This window comes from Lithobates pipiens, unplaced genomic scaffold, assembly GCF_037356315.1.
Source record: "Lithobates pipiens isolate NorthernLeopardFrog02 unplaced genomic scaffold, aLitPip1_a1.2 Scaffold_18, whole genome shotgun sequence".
NCBI lineage: Eukaryota > Metazoa > Chordata > Amphibia > Anura > Ranidae > Lithobates > Lithobates pipiens.
In genome coordinates, this window is record NW_027507758.1 from 270137916 (window position 1) to 270162899 (window position 24984).

At 42.5% G+C, this 24984-nt stretch overlaps 1 protein-coding gene across 4 annotated transcripts in view; it reads right to left on the bottom strand.

Annotated features, from left to right (window-relative positions):
- Positions 1–24984, bottom strand: part of TPD52L1 (TPD52 like 1) — a 177545-nt gene that overhangs the window by 72909 nt on the left and 79652 nt on the right. For all 4 annotated transcript variants that reach the window (XM_077486951.1, XM_077486949.1, XM_077486948.1 and 1 more), the window contains exon 3: positions 21794–21942. In XM_077486951.1, coding sequence (XP_077343077.1) covers positions 21794–21942 — 149 coding nt within the window. The remainder of the gene's footprint in view (positions 1–21793; positions 21943–24984) is intronic.

Here is a 24984-nt window from a genome sequence, read left to right on the forward strand (position 1 = left end):
ACCCAAACTTATGGGACCTGAGCATGGGAAAAGAGGGAGACTATAAGCCATTCATTGGAAAGTGTCAAAGATATACTCTAGGTATGCAAAGCACTGACTGTCATAGTCATAGTTTGTGTAATTTCTTTTAAACATGTTCTACAATTTGATGAAGAATATTGTTAACAGCTGTTGTACATCTGATACATTTTGCACGATCAAACTGTGAGAAACCTGCTATTCAATTCTAAAACTGCTAACCTCAATAAGCGTACCATCATATTGTTAATACAGAAAGCACAAGAGAGAATATCTGTATAAAAAAGGAACAGCAGCTAGTTTGGGAGAGGAAGCCCTTGTTGAGGGGATGGATTAATGCCCATTTACTCTGCCCTTGTCAGTGATAGGGACGTATCTTAAAACCCACTGGGGACCATGGCTTCTCAGGGAATGGGTCTGGACAACCATGAGCGTGCAAGGCCTTGCAAAGTGTTTACTCTTGTCTTGCATGGAGGGAAGTCAATAAAGTGAATAAGAACTGGTGAAGCATAATTGGTGTTCTGCACTGTTTCCCTCAACATTACTTTGTGTTGAGGCTGGAACAGGTATCTCTGGTGGGTGTAAAGACATGTTCCTTCTAATGGGAGGCCTGGCTAGGTGGTCTGTTAAGTGGTCACTATCTCACATATCAACTAAGCAAGCAGACAATTTTGTTGAATGCCAGTTTCTCCATGCCACCAACACTTGGCATAGTTTCCAGGATACACGGTGTTGGAGGATATACTGTGTGGCAGGAAAATTCACTGTGAGCTAGGAGATCTGCACATGTACAAAACAGGTGGCCAGAGGTGTGATCTGAGGCATGCCCACTGTGTGATCAGATGAAATAAAGCGCTATGATTGGAAGATGCAAATTAGAGAGCTGTACAAAAGGCTGTGATGTGCAAAGGTTCGGGACTCCATGTCGTTTAGCCAAAATACACATCATCATATTATCATGGAAGCTTCCCCACCAAAATCTGGATTAATTTCTGGAGGGCTTTGACACTGGCTTTTGTTTTCAGGCATTGAAGAACTTTGCCTTTTGCTATTATGGGAGCCAAGATGCATCCAAGGTGTCAGAGGATTGACAGAAAAGTTACTGCGTGGGCAAGATGCACAGCCTGCAGCCCTTTCTTTTTCTGGGCCCAGGAACCAGCGGTGACTACCTACGACCTTGATATGCTGGGGGATGCCAATAGTGTACTGGTGCCCAGATCTAAACTCTGTAGCATTTACTGCAAGCCTAAATGTAATTTTTGGGTGAACATACCTTTTAAAGTGAACCTATAACTAGGCTGCAAGCAAGATCCTCAAAGTGCTCTACAGAAGCACAAAATATCGCAGCTCACCTTCCTTTAATTCCTCTGGACACTTGCAGAAGGGTCATATTATGAACAGACTTCAGGTGGCAATTGTTCCCAATCAGAGTAGTAATAGGACCAGAGAGGGCGGCAGAAGGGGTAAGTATATATTTTCCTCTTGGGAAACTATTTTACTTGACATTTTACTACATACCAGAGGTGTTTCAGAATATTTAAATGCACATGGCTTGGCCACAAAAAGATTTTGTCAGCCTGAACCATGTGCTTGAATGTGTTTAAAATAAATGTACAGTGATTTTGTACATCTTTTGGTTGCATATTATATATTCTTATGTACATTCAGCAGATAGAGCTTAGGCTGTAAAGTTTCTTGTAACCAGTCATGCAAAGGCTACAGATCAGTCCAAGTTTCTGGGTCATCTATCAAATTATAATTTCTAAAACAAAGAACCACGTAATATAAAACAGTAGTAAATATCAGTAAAATCATTTAAAAGTGTAAAATTTAAATGGGCCCCAAATCATCCCTGGATATACATGTATTGTTAAATTTGCTTAAACATCAGCATCACTGCAGAGCAACATAGTCATATGATGTATTTTAACTATATATGGGCACATTATTAAGAAATTAAATTACATTTGCATCAATTGAAAACACAGATTTTAACTACAGCCCAAGGCTTTGTAAGCAGTGTCAAGGAAAAAAAAGAGTTTCTGACAATACCTTTATACCCCTATTGAGTTCTATAAACATCTGTACTATTTAAAGTCTGGAATAATATCATGGTAGTTAGAAGACCAGTGATCCATTCATTGTCCTAATTAAGGACATATGATTCAGAGTGAACTTCGGTGCAGCAAACATGCACAGACCATACTCCAGCATGGACTGAGGCTCTTTTTGGATAAGCAGCTGTGGCATCTCAATAAGTCATGTTCACTTTCTCAGCCAATTAACAGATTTCAGGCCTGAATGGATTGCAAAGGTAATTTTCAGGTCAATTACACTATAATTTTACTCCTGTGTAATTGTCAATTTGTGGTTTGCCTGCAGCTAAATAGTAGACATGAAACTTCATTGTCAAGCAGAATTCCATATTTATATACCAAAAGACAATATGTCAGCTCAGGACAGATTAGCAGTTTCCTTTACCTAGCATTCAGACACATTATCATTCAAAATATGTTACTAATTAATTAGTCATGTTCTTTATTGAAGATTAAAATATTCATTGCAATAGATGACATACTAAGGCCTCATGCACACAGCATGTTTTTGCAGCTGCTGTTAGGGGAGTTTGGCATTTTTCTTTTCTCTGCCTCTAGATGCCTCTCCATGTTAGCATGTATCCATGCACACAGACTTTTAGCAGCGTTTAGAAGAGTGTAGATGCAGGAACAAAAAAACCCACTGCTGGTGCGTCCAAGAGCAGCAGAGTTTGGGCAGTAAAAATGTTTGGCAAGAGTAAACGTGCCTAAATGCGTGTTACTTTAGGTGTGTTTAGCGTCTGAGTGTGACTTAACGCCCAAGTGTTTGATGCCTGTAAATGCGCCTAAACCAGGGATGCCCAACCAGTGGCCAGAGGCCACATATGGCCCGCGGAGCCATCTGATGTTGCCCGTGACCTCCTGCTCTGGGATGGCTAGTTGACAAGCCCAGATCGCAGGTTGCCGATCCACCATACCCGGGGCATTAGTGTTGTGAATGAAGCCAGCAGGAGATAAAGCAAGGTAAGGTATTAAAGGTATGTTTATTAGTAAAATCACAGTGTATATATGGACATATCTGTTCTGCTGTGGTTACTGGGCTGCTTTAAAAATGGTTACCTGCACTGAGCCATAGACTTCTGTTATTACCTGCAGGTGTGGTGTGCTTTCTGAAAGTGCACCACACCTGCAGGGTATAATAGAAGTCTATGGCAAAGTGCAAGTAACCCGCAGGAAAGCCACAGCTGCACTGCACTGCACCTACAGTGTGGGTAAACTGCGGGATCAATCCAATTCGCTAAAAAAAAAACTGAAGGGGATCCATCTCTTCCATCTGGGCAAATCAGATTGGACGGCCCATAGAGTCGAGTGGGCTTTATCCATGTCTGCTCTGCGTATGCAGAGTGGACACAGACCTGTCATACGCCTGCTCTGCTCATTGTGGCCCACGACTGGTTACCAAGTCGCTTAAGTGGCCCTTTCTCTTGAATAGGTTGGGCACCCCTGGCCTGAATGCTTGTAGAACCATTAGGCACTTTTACAAGTGTCAGGCGTTTTTTTTTTTTTTCTGCAAAATCACTGCTGGCTTTTTGGAGAGTCAAAAATAAAATTCTGTGTGCACGAGACCTTAACCACTTCCCGAATGGCCCATGTAGCTTTACTACTACAGGGCAGCCGCATGTGTATATACCCGATTCTGCATTTCCAGGTCAGGGGCATGTTAGCTGTGCTTCGATTAAACAAAGCACACACCGATCAGCGGGTGCCAACCAATGGATGACCGCGGGCACCTGCTGATCGACGAGAAGGAAGACAGGACAGAGCTCTGCCCATGTAAAAAATGTGCAGAGCACACATTTAACCCTTTCATAACCCCAGCAGTTTAACCCCTTCCTAGCCAGTGTCATAAGAAAAGACCACATTTTTAGCACTGATCACTGTATTAGTGTCACTGGTTTCCACAAAGTGTCAGTTAGTATTAGACATGTGCAGAGTAAAATATTTCGTTTCGGAATTTCGTTTTCGTCTGAAAACTTAATTTATTTAGTTACTCCCGAAATTCGTTTTTATTTATTTCGTTTTTCGTTCAAAAATTGCATTCGTCCGAAAATCCACATGAATCACGGTCGAATCTGTCTTTGAAGGCTTATGGTGTCTGTCGAATGTATAAAGAAGATTCGACGGAGCTAGTATATAGCATACTTTAGAACCCTATTAAAGTCTATGGGACTCCAACGTTCAAAATCTAAAGTGCTAATTTTAAAGGCTAATTTGCAAGTTACTGTCCTAAAAAGTGTTTGGGGACCTGGGTCCTGCCCCAGGGGACATGGATCAATGCAAAAAAAAGTTTTAAAAACGGCCGTTTTTTCGGGAGCAGTGATTTTAATAATGATTAAAGTGAAATAATAAAAGTGTAATATTCCTTTAAATTTCGTAGGGGGGGGTTGTCTATAGTATGCCTGTGAAGGGGCGCGTGTTTCCCGTGCTTAGAACTGTCCCTGCACAAAGTGTCATTTATGCAGGAAAAAAAGTCCTTTAAAATCACTCACACCTATTATGAATTGTCGGCTCCCGTAATACAGAGAACACTCATTGAAAGTCATTGATAAAAAAATAAATAAATAAATAAATAAAAAAGCGTGGGGGTCCCCCAAATTCAATTACCAGGCCCTTCAGGTCTGGTATGGATATTAAGGGGAACCCTGCCTCAAATTTAAGAAAAAAATTGACGTGGGGTTCCCCCTAAATATCCATAACCAGACCCTTCAGGTCTGGTATGGATATTAAGGGGAACCCCGCGTCAAATTTAAAAAAAAATTGACGTGGGGTTCCCCCTAAAAATCCATACCAGACCCTTTATCCGAGCACGCAACCTGGCAGGCCGCAGGAAAAGAGGGGGGGACGAGAGAGCGGCCCCCCTCCCTCCTGAAACGTACCAGGCCACATGCCCTCAACATTGGGAGGATGCTTTGGGGGTCTGTGACCCCTCAAAGCACCTTGTCCCCATGTTGATGAGGACAAGGGCCTCATCCCCACAACCCTGGCCGGTGGTTGTGGAGGTCTGCGGGCGGGGGGCTTATCAGAATCTGGAAGCCCCCTTTAACAAGGGGACCCCCAGATCCCGCCCCCCCCCTGTTTGAAATGGTAAGGGGGTACAAAAGTACCCCTACCATTTCACAAAGAAAGTGTAAAAAATTGTTAAACAAAACAAACACACTTTTGAAAAATTCCTTTATTAAAAATAAAAAAAAGATTCCAGCGGCGGTAATCCACTCTTGCTATCTAGCGACGGACGATCATCTCTCCAGCGATGTCTCATCTCATCCAGCGCAGCGATCCATCCTTCTTCTGTCTCCGTGGAGGAGACACTGCAAGGATTCGGGCGGCTGACGTTTCTTATATACGGAGGGCGGGGCCACCCGTCACCTGACCCCGCCCCCCTCTGACGCAAGGGGAAACCCGGGGTTCCCCGTGACGTATGGGTGACCCCGCCCCCCTCTGATGTAACGGAAACCTGCCTGTGTTACATCAGAGGGGTGCGGGGTCACCCATACGTCACAGGGAACCCCGGGTTTCCCCTTGCGTCAGAGGGGGGCGGGGTCAGGTGACGGGTGGCCCCGCCCTCCGTATATAAGAAACGTCAGCCGCCGGAATGCCTGCAGTGTCTCCTACAAGGAGACAGAAGAAGGATGGATTCGCTGCGCTGGATGAGATGAGACATCGCTGGAGAGATGACAGTCCGTCGCTGGATAGCAAGAGTGGATTACCGCCGCTGGAATCTTTTATTTTTATTTTTTTATTTTTAATAAAGGAATTTTTCAAAAGTGTGTTTGTTTTATTTAACCATTTTTTACACTTTCTTTGTGAAATGGTAGGGGTACTTTTGTACCCCCTTACCATTTCAAACAGGGGGGGGGCCGGGATCTGGGGGTCCCCTTGTTAAAGGGGGCTTCCAGATTCTGATAAGCCCCCCGCCCGCAGACCTCCACAACCACCGGCCAGGGTTGTGGGGATGAGGCCCTTGTCCTCATCAACATGGGGACAAGGTGCTTTGAGGGGTCACAGACCCCCAAAGCATCCTCCCAATGTTGAGGGCATGTGGCCTGGTACGGTTCAGGAGGGAGGGGGGGCCGCTCTCTCGTCCCCCCCTCTCTTCCTGTGGCCTGCCAGGTTGCGTGCTCGGATAAAGGGTCTGGTATGGATTTTTAGGGGGAACCCCACGTCAATTTTTTTTAAATTTGACGCGGGGTTCCCCTTAATATCCATACCAGACCTGAAGGGTCTGGTTATGGATATTTAGGGGGAACCCCACATCAAATTTTTTTCTTAAATTTGAGGCAGGGTTCCCCTTAATATCCATACCAGACCTGAAGGGCCTGGTAATTGAATTTGGGGGACCCCCACGCTTTTTTATTTATTTATTATTTTTTTTTTTTATCAATGACTTTCAATGAGTGTTCTCTGTATTACGGGAGCCGACAATTCATAATAGCTGCGAGTGATTTTAAAGGACTTTTTTTCCTGCATAAATGACACTTTGTGCAGGGACAGTTCTAAGCACGGGAAACATGCGCCCCTTCACAGGCATACTATAGACAACCCCCCCCCCCCCCTACGAAATTTAAAGGAATATTACACTTTTATTGTTTCACTTTAATCATTATTAAAATCACTGCTCCCGAAAAAACGGCCGTTTTTAAAACTTTTTTTGCATTGATACATGTCCCCTGGGGCAGGACCCGGGTCCCCAAACACTTTTTAGGACAGTAACTTGCAGAATCTTTTCTCTCTGTCAAATCTTTTTTCTCTGTCGAATATTTTCTCTATATAATCTTGGACTAATAGAGGTAAGGTTAGGCACATTCGACCACAGGTTCTATAGACACAGATTGTTGTCAGAGTCATGTCGAATCTCCTATTCTATATCAAACTGTTGTAACAATGAAAACGAAAATAAAGCATTTATTTATGTCGGATCTTTCGTTTTTCGGATTTTGTGCTTTCGTTATCGTTCGTCAAAACGAAAACGAAAATAGCTGAAATTCGGACGAAAATGCATTCGGACGAAAACGAATGCACATGTCTAGTTAGTATCAGACTTACTTACTCTGATTTCACCGCACTCTGTGAGCTTTTCACGGTGAGAATTAGAAGCTGCAGCAATTTAGATAGCGCTTGCCTTATTTCCTAGCTGGAGGATTCCAGCATCATCTCATCCTTTCCTCCCTGATCTGCCCTTTCATTAATTGGATTTAAATGCTATCATGGCTCATCATCCCATATGGGCACTACCTAGGACCGCCAACTTCTACAGACTGACATCTACACATCAAGCCATTTTGATATTTGCAAAACTTCTCCAAAAGGACTTTTGAGAGATGTACTGAGGCAGGCAGGGCTGGGGCAAGGGGTGAATGGGAGGGGCAGCTGCCCTTGGTGCAATGGTGTACTGGGGGCACCTTTTTTTTGTTGCAAGGCTGACAGAAGTAGTGACAGAGGCAGTGATTTTAACAAGCGAGTGACTGCTAGGTGTAGGATCTCCTAAGCTTGCACATAATGAATGGGGGGGGGGGGGCACATTTTGGCATCTTTGCCCTGGGAGCTGGGTGACCTTAAGGGAGGATTCTGTGATGTTTTCATGAAGCTATGTACAGCATCCTGCCCTCCCTCCTGATAAAAAATTGAATAGCATCAAATAAAGAAATCTAAAGTAGGTCTAAGCCCTTGTTCACAGTGTCGCAACTTTGAATCCGGCATCCCCGCATGACTTCATTGCGGCTTGTATATGACTTCTTTAACAGATGTCTATGCAAGTAGTGTTGAAGTGCCACCAAAGTAGTGCAGGAACCTTTTTTTTTAAGTCAGAGCGACTTGAGTCGCACCAATTAGAATGGTTCAATTGCCATTAATAGGGCGAGACTTGTCATGCGACTTTGATTTCTCAAGTCACATGACAAGTCGCAGCAGTGTGAACCAGGGCTGAAGATAAAAAGGTTTACTCCTGTCTGGAATTCTCCAAGACCTCTAACTCAACAGTTGTCTCTGACTATTTTATGACCATAACCATCTGGGAGCATTTGGCTACATTCGCGCGGGCAATTATCTACATTGTGTGTCTGTCAATCCGAGCTACAGGAATCACATTTTTGCCACTGGGATTCGCAGCGTAGCTAAAACAAAACCTGACATAGGTTTTTATACTTGCATATGTAAAACTAAAAATAATACTACTTTATATGTGTATATTTAATGCCTAATTCACAAGGGCACTGAGGCACATAGACCGTGAATGGGTCTTCTGTTTATTGCGGTTTGAGCCTCCAGGTGCTGCATGTGGTGGCAGTGACGTCATAAGGGGGGTCTCCGGATGACATCACCAGATGGCCATGCCCCATGTCTATATAAGAAATGGCAGACAGCGGGAGCTAGCTTTGGGAGAACCACCAGCAGAAGAGCTGGAGGAAGACGGTAACGGAGGAGGGAGAAGACATCACCAGAGAGAGAAGACACATTGGGACTTTTCTCATTTTTAATAAAGGACTTTGTCAAAAACCTGTGTACTGTTTTGATTTATTTTTGACACTTTTCTGGTGAATGGGTAGGGGTACTATGTACCTCATACTCATTAACATGGGGGGTGGGGATCTGGGGGCCCCCTTGTTAAAAGAGGGCTTTTCAGATTCCAATGAGCCCCTTACCCGCAGACCCCCACAACTACTGCACGGGGTTGTCGGGAAGAGGCCCTTGTCCCCATCAACATGGGGACAAGGTGCCATGTTGAGGGCATGTGGTCTGGTATGGTCGGGGGGCACTCGCTCTTCCTCCCCTTTCCTGACCTGCTGGGCTGCATGCTCGGATGATCTGTTTTTTTATTTTGGCATGGGATTCCCCTTAAAATCCATACCAGACCCGTGGGGGAGTGACTACGCCAGTTTTTTTTTTTAGTGTGGGAACCCTTTAAGATTGAGACCAGACTCCCGTCCATTGAAGTCACATGGAAGTTGAATATGAAGTCGTAGGGCAAAGTTGGTTAGAAAGTCGTCTGACTTCCACGTCATTATTGGACTCCAGGTGTTACTGACCCTAGTTGGATTTCGTTGAAGTAATAAGTCTATGGGTTCACTCAGAAAAAGAAAATTCACCTTTTGACGTTGCCCAGTCAGAGCCCAGACCTTAAACCCATTGAGATGTTGTGGAATGACCCCAAGAGAGCCATTCACACCAAACATTCTAAAAATATGTCTGAGCTGAAGCAGTATTGTAAAGAGGAATGATCAAAAATTCCTCCTAAACATTGTGTAGGGCTGATCCAGAGCTACCGAAAACATTTGCTGGAAGTCATTGCTGCCAAAGAAGTTTTGACCAACTATTAATTCCAAGGGGTCACTTACTTTTTTCCTCCAGCACTGTGAATGTTTAACCACTTGCCGACCAGCCACTGGAGTTTTACTGCGGCAGAATGGCATGGCTGGGCGAAACGACATTACCTTACGTCACTTTGCCTTTTGGCCACTAGGGGCACACGCCCGCAGCGCGTGCCCAGAGCTGATGAGAGTGCCCGGCTGGCGAGATGACACGATCGCTTGTGACAGAGCGAGAATCTGGTTCTTTCAGGGGAGTAGAGAGAGATCGTGTGTTCATACTATGTATGAACATCAATCTCTCTCTCCTCCTAGACAGTACCCTCCCCTACAGTTATAACACACCTAGGGAACAATGTTAACCCCTTGATCGCCCCCTAGTGTTAACTTCTTCCCTGTCAGTGACATGTATACAGTATTCAGTGGCACATTTTATATTTCACTTTTTGTGTTATTTTTTAATACACCTTTTAATGCGTTTATTTTTATTTTTTTTATTTTTTTAAATCATTTAATCAAGCACCATTTACACAATTTTTTATACAGTGATTTACTATCACAGTTATAGTGTAGACATTTCTCAGAACTTATATCTGGAATGTGGTACACTGTATAGCACACTATTAACGCTACACATTTTTTCTTCACATTACGACAGGAGGCATTTTCAAGGCTCCCCCTTGTGTGTCTGAGGTGCACAGGGAGCCTCGTTTAGGTTTAGTGGCCTGAGGTGAGGTCACATGGCCTATAGCGGTTAGGCCATGTGAGTCTTGCAGCTGTTTATACAGGCACACAGAGAGCCTGGCTAGGATTGGCTGATTTGTGGTAAGGTCACATAGCATACTAGGCTTAGGCCATGTGAACCTTACCTCAGAATTTTCCAGAAACCCCTGTGCCTGCCTATAAAATGTGAGGGGGAGCTCATTCACCTCAGAAGGCACAACCGTGGTGCTCTAGGAGTTCTCTCTATTGGGCAAACGGCACTTTCTGGGGCAGAGAAATTAGACTTCTGATGTAGCTTATCGAGCAGGCGAAGGTGGAAAAGATTGGGTCTGCCACTGTGTGGACATAACGAGAGCTCTGAGTCAAGAGGCTCCATGAAATTGTGGACTGGAGAAGAAGGCTGGCACATCTCATCGTGGCAAGAGGAAGTGGAGGAAGACCCTCTGCAAGCAGATCTGGAGAGTGAGGAAGCGTTATGTTGTGCAAAAAATGCCCAGGTAAAAGCCCTGGTCTTTTCCAGCACATTGAAATAATCGAATGTCCCGTACACACGGTCGGACTTTCAGGCGACAAAATCCGTCTGTTTTTTTCTGACGGATTTTGGCCCAAACTTGTCTTGCATACACACGGTCGCACAAAGTTGTTGGAAAATTTGATCGTTCCAAACGCGGTGACATACAACATGTACGATGGGACTATAAACGGGCCAGTAGCCAATCGCTTTCATCTCGTAATTTATTCTGAGCATGCGTGGCACTTTGTCCGTCAGAATTGTGTACACACGATCAGAATTTAAATGATCGGATTTTGTTGTTGGAAAATTTTAGATCCTGCTCTCAAACTTTGTGTGTCAGAAATAACGACGAAAAAAAGTCAAATGGAGCCCACCCACAATTGGATTTTCCGACAACAGGATCCGATCGCACATTTTCCATCGGAAAGTCCGACCATGTGTACAGGGCATTAGAAGAATACAAGAACTTTGGAGGGACAGCATGGTTTTCATATGACGAGTCTTTCCGTCAAAAACTTGGGGTCCATCCTACTTTAAAATGGGAAGTGAAAGATGTCGGCTTATGGCTGAACCTTTTTCTCTCCCAAAGAGTGTCCTTCATTAAACAAACAACTAATGTAGTACCCCCAGCCACATCAGGATACAGAAAAGGCATATGCTTTAACTTTAACGAAGGACATTGCAAATGGCCAAATTCTTGCGAGTTCAGGCACAAATTGTGCAGGAGGAAAACCAGTCAACAAGTGTTTAAAAAAAAATGTCCTCAGCCAACCTACAACATGGCAGAGAGGCATTTAAAAAAATCAGTCACCCCAGTGAAGTGGCAAAGAATTCTTCCTTGGCTTCTGGAACATCCAGACAGGTAGAAGGCCCACATACTAATAATGGTTTTAAGGACACTTATTTTGCTGATTTTTTCAGGTGAAGGGTGTAAATTGTCAAAAAATTCTACATCAGTGGATAATATGGAATAAATGGTCAGGGATACAATTTTTAAAGAATTGCAGGAAGGAAGGTTTGAGGGGCCCTTTGGTCACCACCATTTATACATTTTTGGATTTCGACATTAGGCATAGTTACGAAAAAAGAACCAAATTTATTTAGATTGATTCATCACCTTTCATATCCAGCAGGTGATTTCCTAAGCGATCACATTTCTCAAGCTATGACTATGGTTACATTTGTGTCTTTTGAGGGTGCTCTTGGTAAACTTAGACTTTTGGGTTCAGGAGCTCTGTTAGCAAAAGCAGATGTTAAATCTGCATTTAGGCTCCTCCCAATCCATCTAGAATGTTTTAGTTCTCTGGGTTTTTTCTTTGATAATGAGTTTTATTTTGACAAAAGTTTGCCAATGGGCTGCTCTCCATCTTGTATTTATTTTGAACGTTTTTCCACCTTTTTAGAATGGGTAGTTTCTTCAGTAACTGCTCCTTTCCTAATAATTCATTACTCGGATGATTTTATATTTTTAGGCCCCCGGGTACTTCTGATTGTCTTTTTCTCTTGAAATCATTTTTTGAGGTTTGTAACCAATTTGGAGTTTCGTTACAGTGAGAATGGAATTCAGGTTAAAAATAGAATGGATTAAAGTACTGTTGTATTTGATTATTAGGAAAAATGAAGGTTTGTTTAAAAAACAGGCTTACTAGATTTTGCTATCAGGGTTGTGCCGGTAGGTAGGATTTTTTTCAGGTGATTATATATGTCAATCTCCGGTTTAAAATCCCCATTTTCACACATTAGAGTCACACATGACATGAGAGAAGACCTTTTAGTATGAGTACAATTTCATGGAAACTTTAATGGCAAAGCAGTATGGCAACCTGATTTTGTTCTGGACTCTGATTTCAATCTATTTACTGATGCAGCAGGTTCCATTGGTTTTGCAGCCATCTGGCAAAATCACTGGTGCGCAGATGGTTGGAATTTTTCATTGGCAGGTAAGAGGTTACTTGACGAATATAGTCTTTCCTATAGTTGTAGCCCTTGAGGTCTGGGACGATGAATTTGGGAACAGACAAATTATGGTCAGTACACACAATAGTGGGCTAGTGTACGCAATGAATTGCTTGTCACCCAAGTCTCCACAGGTTGTTATTTTTGTTTGCTTCTTAATCTTTAAGTGTTTAAGCTTGAACATATGGATCAAGGCTAAACATGTGGCGGGGAAAAATAATGACCTGGCGGATTCATTATCTCGCTTACAGATGGACTGTTTTTTCTGCCTATTGCCAGAAGCGAATGCAGTAGGAATGGAGTCCCCATCCCACCTATGGGATTTGATCTAAGACTGATTACGGATAATATAAAGAATTCAGTAGCACCTGCAACCTGGGCTGGATATCAGTCGGCCTGTTTTTTTATGGTTAACTTTTTTGATTCATTAAACGAGAATCATAGTGCTTTTTCTGAGAATGTAATAGTTTTATTTTTAAATCATTTGAATATGCAGAATTATTCATGGTCTCATGTGAATAAAGTTATGTCTGGAGTGTCTTTTTTAAAATTACAGAGCTTACCTTCTTGTTCAAGTTTTTTCTCGGTTGTGGATAACTTACTCTTACACCAACTCTTCTGCATATTGTGGCTCCATAACATGGCCAGCAGCAGGAAAAAAAAAAGGGCAAGCGTGCCCCACGGCCACTTGCAGAGTATGCATCATGTCCACCACTGTTGACTGTAGACACTTGCTCACTTTTAGTGGCCTGTAAGCATCTGCCTCTCCTTGGTGGCCTTCCAGACATGATGTCTTTTTTTTTTCTAACACTGCACTACACTGTTCACTGCCTGAACTGTATTAGAAACTGTACACCACAAATGCACTAATAAATATATATATTATACTATATATAGAGCTGGTGCCAAATTGCTGTAAAAAAACTGCTATAAAAACAAACACCCAGTGACGAGTGTTAGTCACTGTATCAATAAAAATGATAGTCCATGATTTAAACAGTCCAACAATTTATCACAGTGATTCCAAATATGATTATAAAAGGATTGTAGTCCTCCAAATCTTCCACCACACCATGTGTACATAGTGCATCTGCTCCCCTTAAGAAACGCACTCACCAAATGAAGATGCCTTGCACTCTCATGCTTGGCAAACAAACATTCACCCTCATAGGGTTAAATCATCCAAGCGATATCCACACTTGATTGGGGTGTCATATCCTCTCCACATGAAAATATATTAAGTGCTCGGATGGTGTGATATAATTTAAAATCAATTTATTCAATAAAAGTAAATCTTCAAATATTGCACTCACATGTAATCAAACAAATAAAGCATGAAAAATACTCTTGCCCAAGCAAGCAATGGTGTATTGTGGTCACAGCAGAGCCATGGTGTGTATCCTGTATCTCACCCACACTGGCTCAGACTCGGATCATCACTCCAGGTTTGACATCAGACGTCACAGCTAGTTGCCGTACAGCCACGTCTCGATGCATTTCGTCATCATGACTTACTCATGGGATTCCCCTTGCACCTTGCTTGGATGGCTTTGTTCTTTCTATCCTATACGTCGGTAGTGCCCCATTTATTATTTAATTATTACCAGATGGTCACAAATCTGTATGCCTATAGTGGCTCCTCCATCTGTCCAGTCAGACTATTGGCAGAATATTTACAAATCAAGCCTCATTCAGGGCTGTTTTTGTTTTTGCATGTCGATGGTTCACCACTTAAAGGTTTCAATTTCTTAATGTTTTAAAAATATATATATATACGTCTCTCTATATTGAATTTACAGGAACACTTTATGTTTCACTCCTTTCTGCGTGGAGCAGCTACTTAGGCATCTAGAATCAGTCTAGACCCCTCTATCATAAAGTCAGTGGAGAGATGGAAGTCTTATGCCCTGTACACACGATCGGATTTTCCGACAACAAATGTTGGATGTGAACTTGTTGGCTGAAAGTCCGACCGTGTGTATGCTCCATCGAACATTTGTTGTCGGATTTTCCGACACACAAAAGTCCACGTATGTTCGGAATCAAGCAAAAGGAGCCACACTGGCTGTTGAACTTGCCGTTCATCTTTTATGTCACCACGCTCCAACGTTCATAATTGTTGGCCAACATTTTGTGACTGTGTATGCAAGACAAGTTTGAGCCAACATCCTTCAAACAAAGATCCACGTTTTTGTTGTCAGAAAGCCCGATTGTGTGTATGGGGCATAACAGTTATAAGTTAAACGACAGACATAATTCTTCAATTTGAATTGTTTCAGGTAATACCCAGGTTATTCCGATCCTTGGCCACTCCTTGGTAGTTTGGGCCCAGAGCAGATCAGCCGACAGAGTATACTCTGAATGTATACTCTGCGTTACATCAGAGGGGGGCGGGGTCACCCGTACGTCGCTGAGGAAGCCCGGCTTTCCCCTTGCATCAGAGGGGGGTAGGGGATGAGCTGCGCTGGAGAGAGAGATCACCCATCGCTGGACCCCGGAGAGATGATCATCTGTCGCTGGATAGCAAGAGTGGATTACCACCGCTGGAATCTTTTTTTTTTTTTTTTTTAATAAAGAACTTTTGAAACAGTGTGTGTGTCTTTTTTCACAATTTTTTACACTTTCTTTGTGAAATGGTAGGGGTACTTTTGTACCCCCTTACCATTTCAAACAGGTGGGGCTGGGATCTTGTTAAAGGGGGCTTCCAGATAAGATAAGACCCCCGCCCGCAGACCCCCACAACCACTGGCCAGGGTTGTGGGGATGAGGCCCTTGTCCTCATCAACATGGGGACAAGGTGCTTTGGCGGGGGACTCCAAAGCATCCTCCCAATGTTGAGGGCATATGGCCTGGTACGGTTCAGGAGGGGAGGGGGGTGCTCTCTCATCTCCCCTCTTTTCCTGCGGCCTGCCAGGTTGCGTGCTTGGATAAAGTGTCTGGTATGGATTTTTAGGTGGAACTCCATGCCATTTTTTTTTTATTTGGCGTGGAGTTCCCCTTAAAATCCATACCAGACCTGAAGGGCCTGGTAATTTAATTTGGGGGAATGTTTTTTTTTTATCAAGGACTTTCAATGACTGCTCTCTGTATTACAATGAGCCGACAATTCATTATAGCCGCGAGTGATTTTAAATGACTTTTTTTCCTGCAGAAATGACACTTTGTGCAGGGACAGTTCTAAGCACGGGAAACATGTGCCCCTTTACAGGCATACTATAGACACCCCCCAGGTACGAAATTTAAAGGAATATTACACTTTTATTGTTTCACTTTAACCACTTGCCGACCGCCGCACGACGATGTACGTCCATTTTTTGAAGAGGGATATCTCGGTAACGGCAGCAGCTGCTGCCACAACCGAGATATCCATCTCTTCAGGCGGCGGTCGGCTGTACGATAAGGGTGGTCTCCGCGGCTGATTCGCCGCGAGATCACCGCTATCGGCGGCGGGAGAGGTGCCACCCCCCCTCCCGCCGCCCTCCCGCACCTTCCGCCGCTTACCGGAGCCGTCGGTAGCGGCGGAGGAGATCGGGTTCTTCAGTCTGCTGGGTATGGAGACGAGTGAGGCTAAGATGGCCCCCACTCGTCTCTATACCATAGGAGGGCGGAAGCGACGTCAAAACGTCACTTCCGCCCATACCTCTTAAAGGTATATATTTTTTTTTAAATGTCAGACTTTCTTTTTTTTTTTAATTTTTTTTTTTTTTTGTTGCATTTTAGCCCAAATATGAGATCTGAGGACCTTTTGACCCCAGATCTCATATTTAAGAGGACCTGTCATGCTTTTTTCTATTACAAGGGATGTTTACATTCCTTGTAATAGGAATAAAAGTGATCCATTTTTTTTTTTTAAAGTGTAAAAAAAAATAAAATAAATTAAAATAAATAAGAAAAAAAAAAAAATAATTTTTAAAAACACCCCGTTACGACGAGCTTGCGCACAGAAGCGAGCGCATACGTGAGTAGCGCCCGCATATGAAAACGGTGGTCAAACCACATATGTGAGGTATCGCCGCGATCGGTAAAGCGAGAGCAATAATTCTAGCCCTAGACCTCCTCTGTAACGCAAAAAATGCAACCTGTAGAATTTTTTAAATGTCGCTTATGGAGATTTTTGAGGCTAAAAGTTTGACGCCATTCCACGAGCGGGCGCAATTTTGAAGCATGACATGTTGGGTATCAATTTACTCGGCATACCATTATCTTTCACAGTATAAAAAAAAATTGGGCTAATTTTACTGTTGTCTTATTTTTTTATTCAAAAAAGTGAATTTTTTCCAAAAAAAGTGCGCTTCTAAGACCGCTGCGCAAATACGGTGTGAAAAAAAGTATTTCAATGACCGCCATTTTATTCTCTAGAGTGTTAGAAAAAAAACAATATAAAATGTTTGGGGGTTCTAAGTAATTTTCTAGCAAAAAAAACTGTTTTAAACATGGAAACACCAAGTCCGAAAAAGAGGCCTGGTCCTTAAGTGGTTAAGCATTATTAAAATCGCTGCTCCCGAAAAAACTTTAGTTTTTAAAACTTTGTTTTTGCATTGATACATGTCCCCTGGGGCAGGACCCAGGACCCCAAACACTTTTTATGACAATAACTTGCATATTAGCCTTTAAAATTAGCATTTTTGATTTTGAATGTTCGAGTCCCATAGACTTTAATAGGTTTCTAAAGTTCACATGAAGTTTAGGTCTGTTCGCAGATTCTGGTTCGAACCGAAAGTGGGGGGTGTTCGGCTCATCCTTAAAGACGACAAATAAAGGCCCGTTGTGCCCATAGTGTCCTTCCTGCAGAATTTGCCAATCCTAATTGGGAACCCACCACTTCTGCAGCACCCATACTTCCCCCATTCACTGGCCAATGTGGAATTCAGGTGGAAACATTTGATTTTACGTCACTTGATTTTTATTTGATGTTTTTCAGGGAAGATCTCTATATATCTATTGTGGGCCAAAGCAATTTGTATGCTAGCCAATTCATTGTCGCGAATCCCCAGTCCTCTTTTGCCAGAGATTGGAAACCAATTACGGTTTCCGAATTTAAGACCTTTCTGGGCCTATCCCTTGACATGGGCATAACTAAAAAGAATGACTTGCGGTCATATTGGTCCACTGACCCAATTCACCATATGCCGTGTTCTCTGCCTCCATGACCAGGTTCCGATATGAGCAGATCTTGCGGTTCATGCACTTCAACAACAATGAACTCTGTCATCCTCGTGGAGACCCTGGATACGATTGGCTCTACAAAATTCGCCCCCTCGTAAACCACTTCAACCAAAGTTTTGCAGCCATGTTTACTCCCCATTAAGTTGTCTGCGTTGATGAGTCCCTGATTACATTTTCTGTTCGCTTGTCAAACAGTATTTTCCCAGCAAGTGTGTCAGATACGGGGTCAAGATGTATAAGCACTGTGACAGGGCCACAGGCTATACATATAGTTTTATGGTTTACGAGGGAAGAGATAGTCACATAGAGCCGGAGAACTTCCCAGATTACATAGGGAGCGCTGGCAAGATTGTGTATGACTTGGTGTCACCCTTATTCAGGAAGGGGTACCATTTGTATGTGGACAATTATTACACGAGCGTGCCACTTTTTAGTCACTTGTTTGATCATCAGATTGGCGCACGTTGCACCATGCAACCTAATCGCCGAGGCTTACCCCAGAGGCTTGTATTCCCATCTTAGGTTGGGGGAGACAGCCTGCTTCAAGTGTAATAATTTGCTTGCTGTGAAGTGGAGGGATAATAAGAATGTGTTTGTTCTGTCCTCCCTTCACGCAGACATGACGGTCCAAATTCCTACGGAATTCCTCTGTGTCCACGAATATAACCAAAATATGGGAGGGGTGAACCTCAACGAACAGTTGTTGGCACCGTACCTAATTGCCCATAAGGCCAGACGCTGGTACAAAAAAGTGTCTGTATACTTATTTAATTTGGCTTTGCTGAACGCTCATGTGCTATACTGAGCTTCAGGATGGACTGAATCCTTCCTTAAATTCCAGGAAGAGATCGTCAGAGCCCTTCTGTTTCTAGACGGTGTTCCACCTCACCTTCCCAATCCAAATACAGTAAGCCGGCTGCATGAGAGGCTTTTTCCGTATGTCCTCCCTAGTACCCCTACCCAATGAGCCCCCCAAAGAAAATGTCATATCTGTAGAAAGTGTGGATATAAGCGTGACACACACTATTTTTGTCCCTCCTGTCCTGACAATTCTGGTCTTTGCATTGGTGAATGTTTTGAATGCTACCATACACTAGTGGCGTATTAGCGTAGGGTACAGCACTGTACAGACTAGGACACACTTTTACCGGGTCTCCCAAGATGCCATCGCAGAGAGACCCCAACCTGGAAGCGAACTGTTATAGTTACAATAAAAGTGTAAAAAAAAAAAAAACACAAAAAAACACAAAAATAGTTGTCGTGTCGTTGTTCTCTCTCTCGCTCTCTATTCTCTCTCTATTGTTCTGCTCTTTTTTTTACTCTTTTTTACTTTTTATTCTATTCTGCAATATTTTATTGTGTTTTACTGTTAACCATTTTTTTTGTTTTCAGATACGCCTTTCATCTACAGCGTGGATTTATTTATCTTGACAGCTCCCACAATACAGAAAGCAGTAACTCCAGCGCTGTAGGAGGTGATTTCCCTACAACAGTTAAAAAAATTAAAAATAAATAGCATATATGCTGAAGCATGGAGGCAGCAGGGGTGGAGGAGCGATTTGCACCTAACTTTTGGGGCGGATGCCCCATGGTTCGGCATATATTTTTTTAGGCCATTCAGCTGCAGCACTGATTTATTTATCTTGACAGACATTTGCTCCCATGCTTTCACCAGCCCACAGGCTGCATGGAAAAAAAAAAAAAAAAAAGATTACAATATATGCCCAACAAGGACCAGCAATGTACTGCTATGTTGCTGGACTTTGAGTGGTTATACCAGAATGATGCCTGCTGGTTTAGGTATCATCTTGATATCATTCTTTTCAGCCAGCGGTCGGCTTTCATGTAAAAGCAACCCTAGCAGGTAATTAGCCTCTAGACTGCTTTTACAAGCAGTGGGAGGGAATGTCCCCCCCCCCCCCACCGTCTTCCATGGTTTTCTCTGGCTCTCCTGTCCCAACAGTGAACCTGAGAATGCAGCCGGAGGTTCTGCCAGCTGCCCATAGAGCTGATCACAGACCAGAATGGCTCCAATCATCTCTATGGCCTAAGAAACCGGAAGCTATGAGCATTTCATGACTTAGATTTCGCCGGATGTAAACAGCGCCATTGGGAAATTGTGAAAGCATTTTATCACACAGATCTTGGTGTGGTCAGATGCTTTGAGGGCAGAGGAGGGATCTGGTGTCTAATAGACCCCAATTTTTTCAAAAAAAGAGCACCTGTCACTACCTATTGCTATCATAGGGGATATTTATATTCCCTGAGATTACAATAAAAATGATTTAAAAAAAAAATGAAAGGAACCGTTTAAAAATTAAATAAAAAGAAAAATAAATAATAATAATAAAAAAAAGCACCCCTGTCCCCCCCTGCTCTTGCGCAAAGGCGAACGCAAATATTGGTCTGGCGTCATATGTAAACAGCAATTGAACCATGCATATGAGGTATCGCCGCAAAGGTCAGATCAAGGGCAGTAATTTTAGCAGAAGACCCCCTCTGTAAATCTAAAGTAGTAACCTGCAAAGGCTTTTAAAGGCAGATCTCACTTTTTGTCACAAAGTTTTGAAAATTTAAAAAAATAAAAATAAAATAAAATTTGCCTTCTTCATTTTCGAAAATTATGGCTGCAGAATACTCACCATGCCTCTCAGCAAATAGCTTGGGGTGTCTACTTTCCAAAATGGGGTCATGGGGGGGGGGGGGGGGGTTATGGCATCTTGGCATTTTATGGCCTTCAAAACTGTGTTAGGTAGTGAGGAGTGAAATCAAAAATGTACACCCTTAGAAATCCTGAAGGTGGTGCTTGGTTTTTGAGGCCCCGTGCGCGGCTAGGCTCCCATAAAGTCCAACACTTGTGGTATCCCCATACTCAGGAGAAGCAGCAAAATGTATTTTGGGGTGCAATTCCACATATAACCATGGCATGTGTGAGTAATATATCATTTAGTGACAACTAAACTAAAAAAAAAAATCTATATATATAAATGAAATATTCAATGGGCTCAACATGCCTCTCAGCAATTTCCTTGGGGTGTCTACTTTCCAAAATGGGGTCATTGGGGAGGGGGGTTGTACTGCCCTGACATTTTAGCACCTCAAGAAATGAGATAGGCAGTCAAACTAAAAGCTGTGTAAATTCCAGAAAATGTACCCTAGTTTGTAGATGCTATAACTTTTGCGCAAACCAATAAATATACGCTTCTTGACATATTTTTTTATTTATTTTTATCAAAGACGTGGCTAAATACATTTTGGCCTAAATGTATGACTAACATTTAGTTCATTGGATTGTTCTTATACAAAAAGTAGAAAATAGAATTTTTTTTTCAAAATTATAGGTCTTTATATATATATATATATATATATATATATATATATATATATATATATATATATATATATATATATATATATATATATATATATATATATATTGCAAAAAAAAAAAAACGCAGATGCAATCAAATACCATCAAAAGAAAGCTCTATTTGTGTGAAAAAAAGAGCGCAAATGTGGTTTGGGTACAGCATTGCATGACCGTACAATTACCAGTTAAAGCATTGCAGTGCCAAACTGTAAAACATCCTCTGGTCTTTAGGCAGCCAAATGGTCCGGGGCTACAGTATTTAAACGGACAACGTTGTCTAAATTTTTATATTACCCTGGTGTTGATGATGGATACCCAGTGTTAGTGTTTTTTGTATTTTGAACAATAAATTATATCCTTTATAAAGCAGCTTGGTCTGCCAGTGACTCTTTCTCAGGGGATCTCTGTGCCCCCTGTACTATTTTTGTTATAGTTCCTTAATCTAGGAAGACAGAGACCACACCAAAAATAGGTGAGACTGCATAAGTAAGGACACTACACAGGTATGCAATTAACTACCAAGTGTTGTGGTATTTAATAGTGACCTTATGGGCTACATGTTTTTATTATATTAGGTAATATACCACTGTAAAAGCAAATAGAACATTTTAAAGCTGTTCGGGTCATAACGAACAAGGTTTGTACTTACGCAGAATGGGTCTGCACATCATGCCAGCCTCTACTGAAGTTCTGCTTCAGCTCATTCATCATGCTGACTCCCAACTTATGTTTTATTTCTGCAAGGTGCTTCTCTTTGGCAGCTAACACTTGACGTAGAGTTACAATTTCATCTTCCAGCTTTGTACACGGAGAAAGAAAAAACAAACAATCAAAGTGAACAAAAACAGATTACATTTTGTCTATCATAATGCATAGCTGTTTTACCAGTGTATCACTTGATATAGGACTATTAAATTAGGCCTCAATCATGCAGATGTGTTTAGGCAATGTTTTGAATGCTACCATACACTAGTGGCAAATTAGCGTAGGGTACAGCACTGCACAGACTAGGACACACTTTCACAGGGTCTCCCAAGATGCCATCACATTTTGAGAGACCCGAACCTGGAATCGAACCATTACAAATAAAAGTGTAAACCCCCACCTCCCCCCCCCCCCCCCAAAAAACCCCCCCACAAAAATAGTTGTCCTGTCGTTGTTCTTTCTCTCTATTCACTCTCTATTGTTCTTCTCTTTTTTACTGTATTGTATTCTGCAATGTTTTATTTTGTTTTATTGTTAACCGTTTTTTTGTTTTCAGGTACGCCATTCAGCTGCAGCACTGATTTATTTATCTTGACAGCAACAGTGTTTGCTACCATGCTTTCACCACCATAGGACACTTGATATAGGACTATTAAATTAGGCCTCAATCATGCAGATGTGTTTAGGCATAAACTATGCCTAGCATAAAATGCACTGCATTTTCCCATATCCCAGGGAGCTGCAGTTGGATAATACAGCTGGATATAGAAATAAATGGTTGTATGCCCTGATATTCATGTAAATGCTGATGCTTCTGTGCATTAGGGTTTACCTGTCTATGCATATGAAGCCAATTTTCCCAAAACAAGATTTCCACATTTCTGAAAATGTATTCTACATGTACACACTGGAAAACATTGATGCACAGAAGCATCAATGTTTACACAAGTATAGGAGTGTACAGCCATTCACTTTTGTGGGTGGGTAAATGCCCCACATGCAGCTCCCCTAGTGAGGAAAAATGCTGTGGTTTTTACACTAAGCCTATTTTATGACAATAAACATGTGTTTATGCAGACTGTAACTTACATTTTAGCGGCTGTCCTTACAAGACATGGCGATGATATTGTTTCAAATTTCTTTTAATAACAATAACGAAAAAAAAAAAAAGATAATTATTTCAAGAGCTTGTGAAAGAAAGCTCCTATACTCACTGGGCATACAAATAACACCAGGCTGTGCATCCCATTCCTTTTCAAATACTTTACCTTAAAGTAGAACTTTAGTCTAGATTAAGGCTTACCTGTAGGTCCAAGAAATATCTCCTAAACCTACACAGTTTAGGAGATATTTGTAAATGACAAGCACCACTGTCTACGGCGCATGCGCCGTAGATAGCGGTGCACTAAGCATGGCGCTGCTAATGGCAATCACGCTGTTAGCGGCGGCTCATGCATGCATGTGAAGTCATCGTGGCTCCGGCCAGTCACAGGACCGTAGTCACGATACCCGGAGGTCACTCTGGGTATCATGGCGGCGTCGGAGGATGAGGAGGGTCGCTTCGGGAGCTTCCATCTCAGGTAAGTTATTCATAATGAGCTAGTATGCTATGCATACTAGCTCATTATGCCTTTGCCTTGCAGGGTCTATTTTTATTTTTAGTAAGGCTTTACATCCTCTTTAAAGTGGTGTTGCCACCAAAAAATTAAAAGCTGTTTAAAATTCGTAAAAAAAATAAAAATAAAAAATAATTGGCAAAAAAAAAATTATTTACTCACCTCTAAATACCGGTTGCTAGGGGGTCCCTCGTAATCTGCCTTCTTCATTGCCCGGGCTGGTGACATCACTTCCCCTCGCGCCGCACATTCACCTGGGACCTGTCATGTGTCCCAGGTGACTGTACGGCGTATCACGGCGCCCTGCGCCGCTCGCGCATGCGCAGTGGGTGCCCGGCTGTGAAGCCACAGCCGGGTGCCCACAGTATGCATGACGGCGCCGCGAGCGGAGCGGGGAGCGAGGGGGGGGCTTCGTTCCCCCGCATCGCTGGACCCTGGGGCAGGTAAGTGTCCGATTATTAAAAGCCAGCAGCTGCAGTATTTGTAGCTGCTGACTTTAAAAAAAATTTTTTTAGGGGGTACCCCACTTTAAGTCCTAATAGACAATTTTATGCTGCCCCTTTTTGCAGGTATAGCTTAAAAATAAGTGCCTATACCACGAGTCTTAAACTGGTGGCCCTCCAGCTGTTGCCAAACTACACGTTAAATGAGGCATTACAAGGCTGAAAGTTAAAAGCATGACTCTCACAGGCAGAGGCATGATGGGACTTGTAGTCTTGCAACAGCTTGAGGGCTACCAGTTTGAGACCCCTGGCCTATACTTTTTAAAATCCAGTAATACACTGTCTCACCCTGCTTGTCACATGCTCAGTTGCTCTCTATTCTTGGCAAGGTGCCTAAAACCAGAGCCACTAGAGGCCAATCAGCTGACAGCCTAAACATTTACTGCTGTTCAGGGGCTCTGGGCTTCAACAAAATGGCAGCCTTCAGCAAAAAGAAACATTATTTTGGTAGTATAAAAAATAATATGAAATGTATGTTCCTTTCTAAAGGAACATTTTTTTTTTTTTTACCAAGTGGTTAAAGTGGTTGTAAACCTTTTTACACCACTTTTCACTACAGGTAAGCCTATAATAAGGGTTACCTGTAGGTACCTTGAATATCTCATAAACTTGCACAGTTTAGGAGATATTTACTCTATTCACATGTGCCGATATCAATGGCACATGCACACTGAAGAAACGGCCCGCTCATGTAATTTCTTCAGTAGCTGTGCCATGAAAGCTTGTTTGGGAGTGACGCGAACCCGGAAGTAACTCCGGTAGCCATGTCGCCATTCACAGCTTCGATCTAAGGTAAGCATTTCATAATGAGCTAGTATGTGATGCATACTAGCTCATTATGCCTTTGTCTTGCATGTTTTTTGTTTTTTGTTTTTTTTTACTGAGTTTACAACCACATTAAGAGTAAAGTTCTGCTTTTAGGCACTGGTTGCAGTCACAGATCAGCCAAAAAGTTCTACAGACATGCAAGACTGACCTGTTGCTATTTCCACAGATGTACAAGCCTGAGGCCAGAC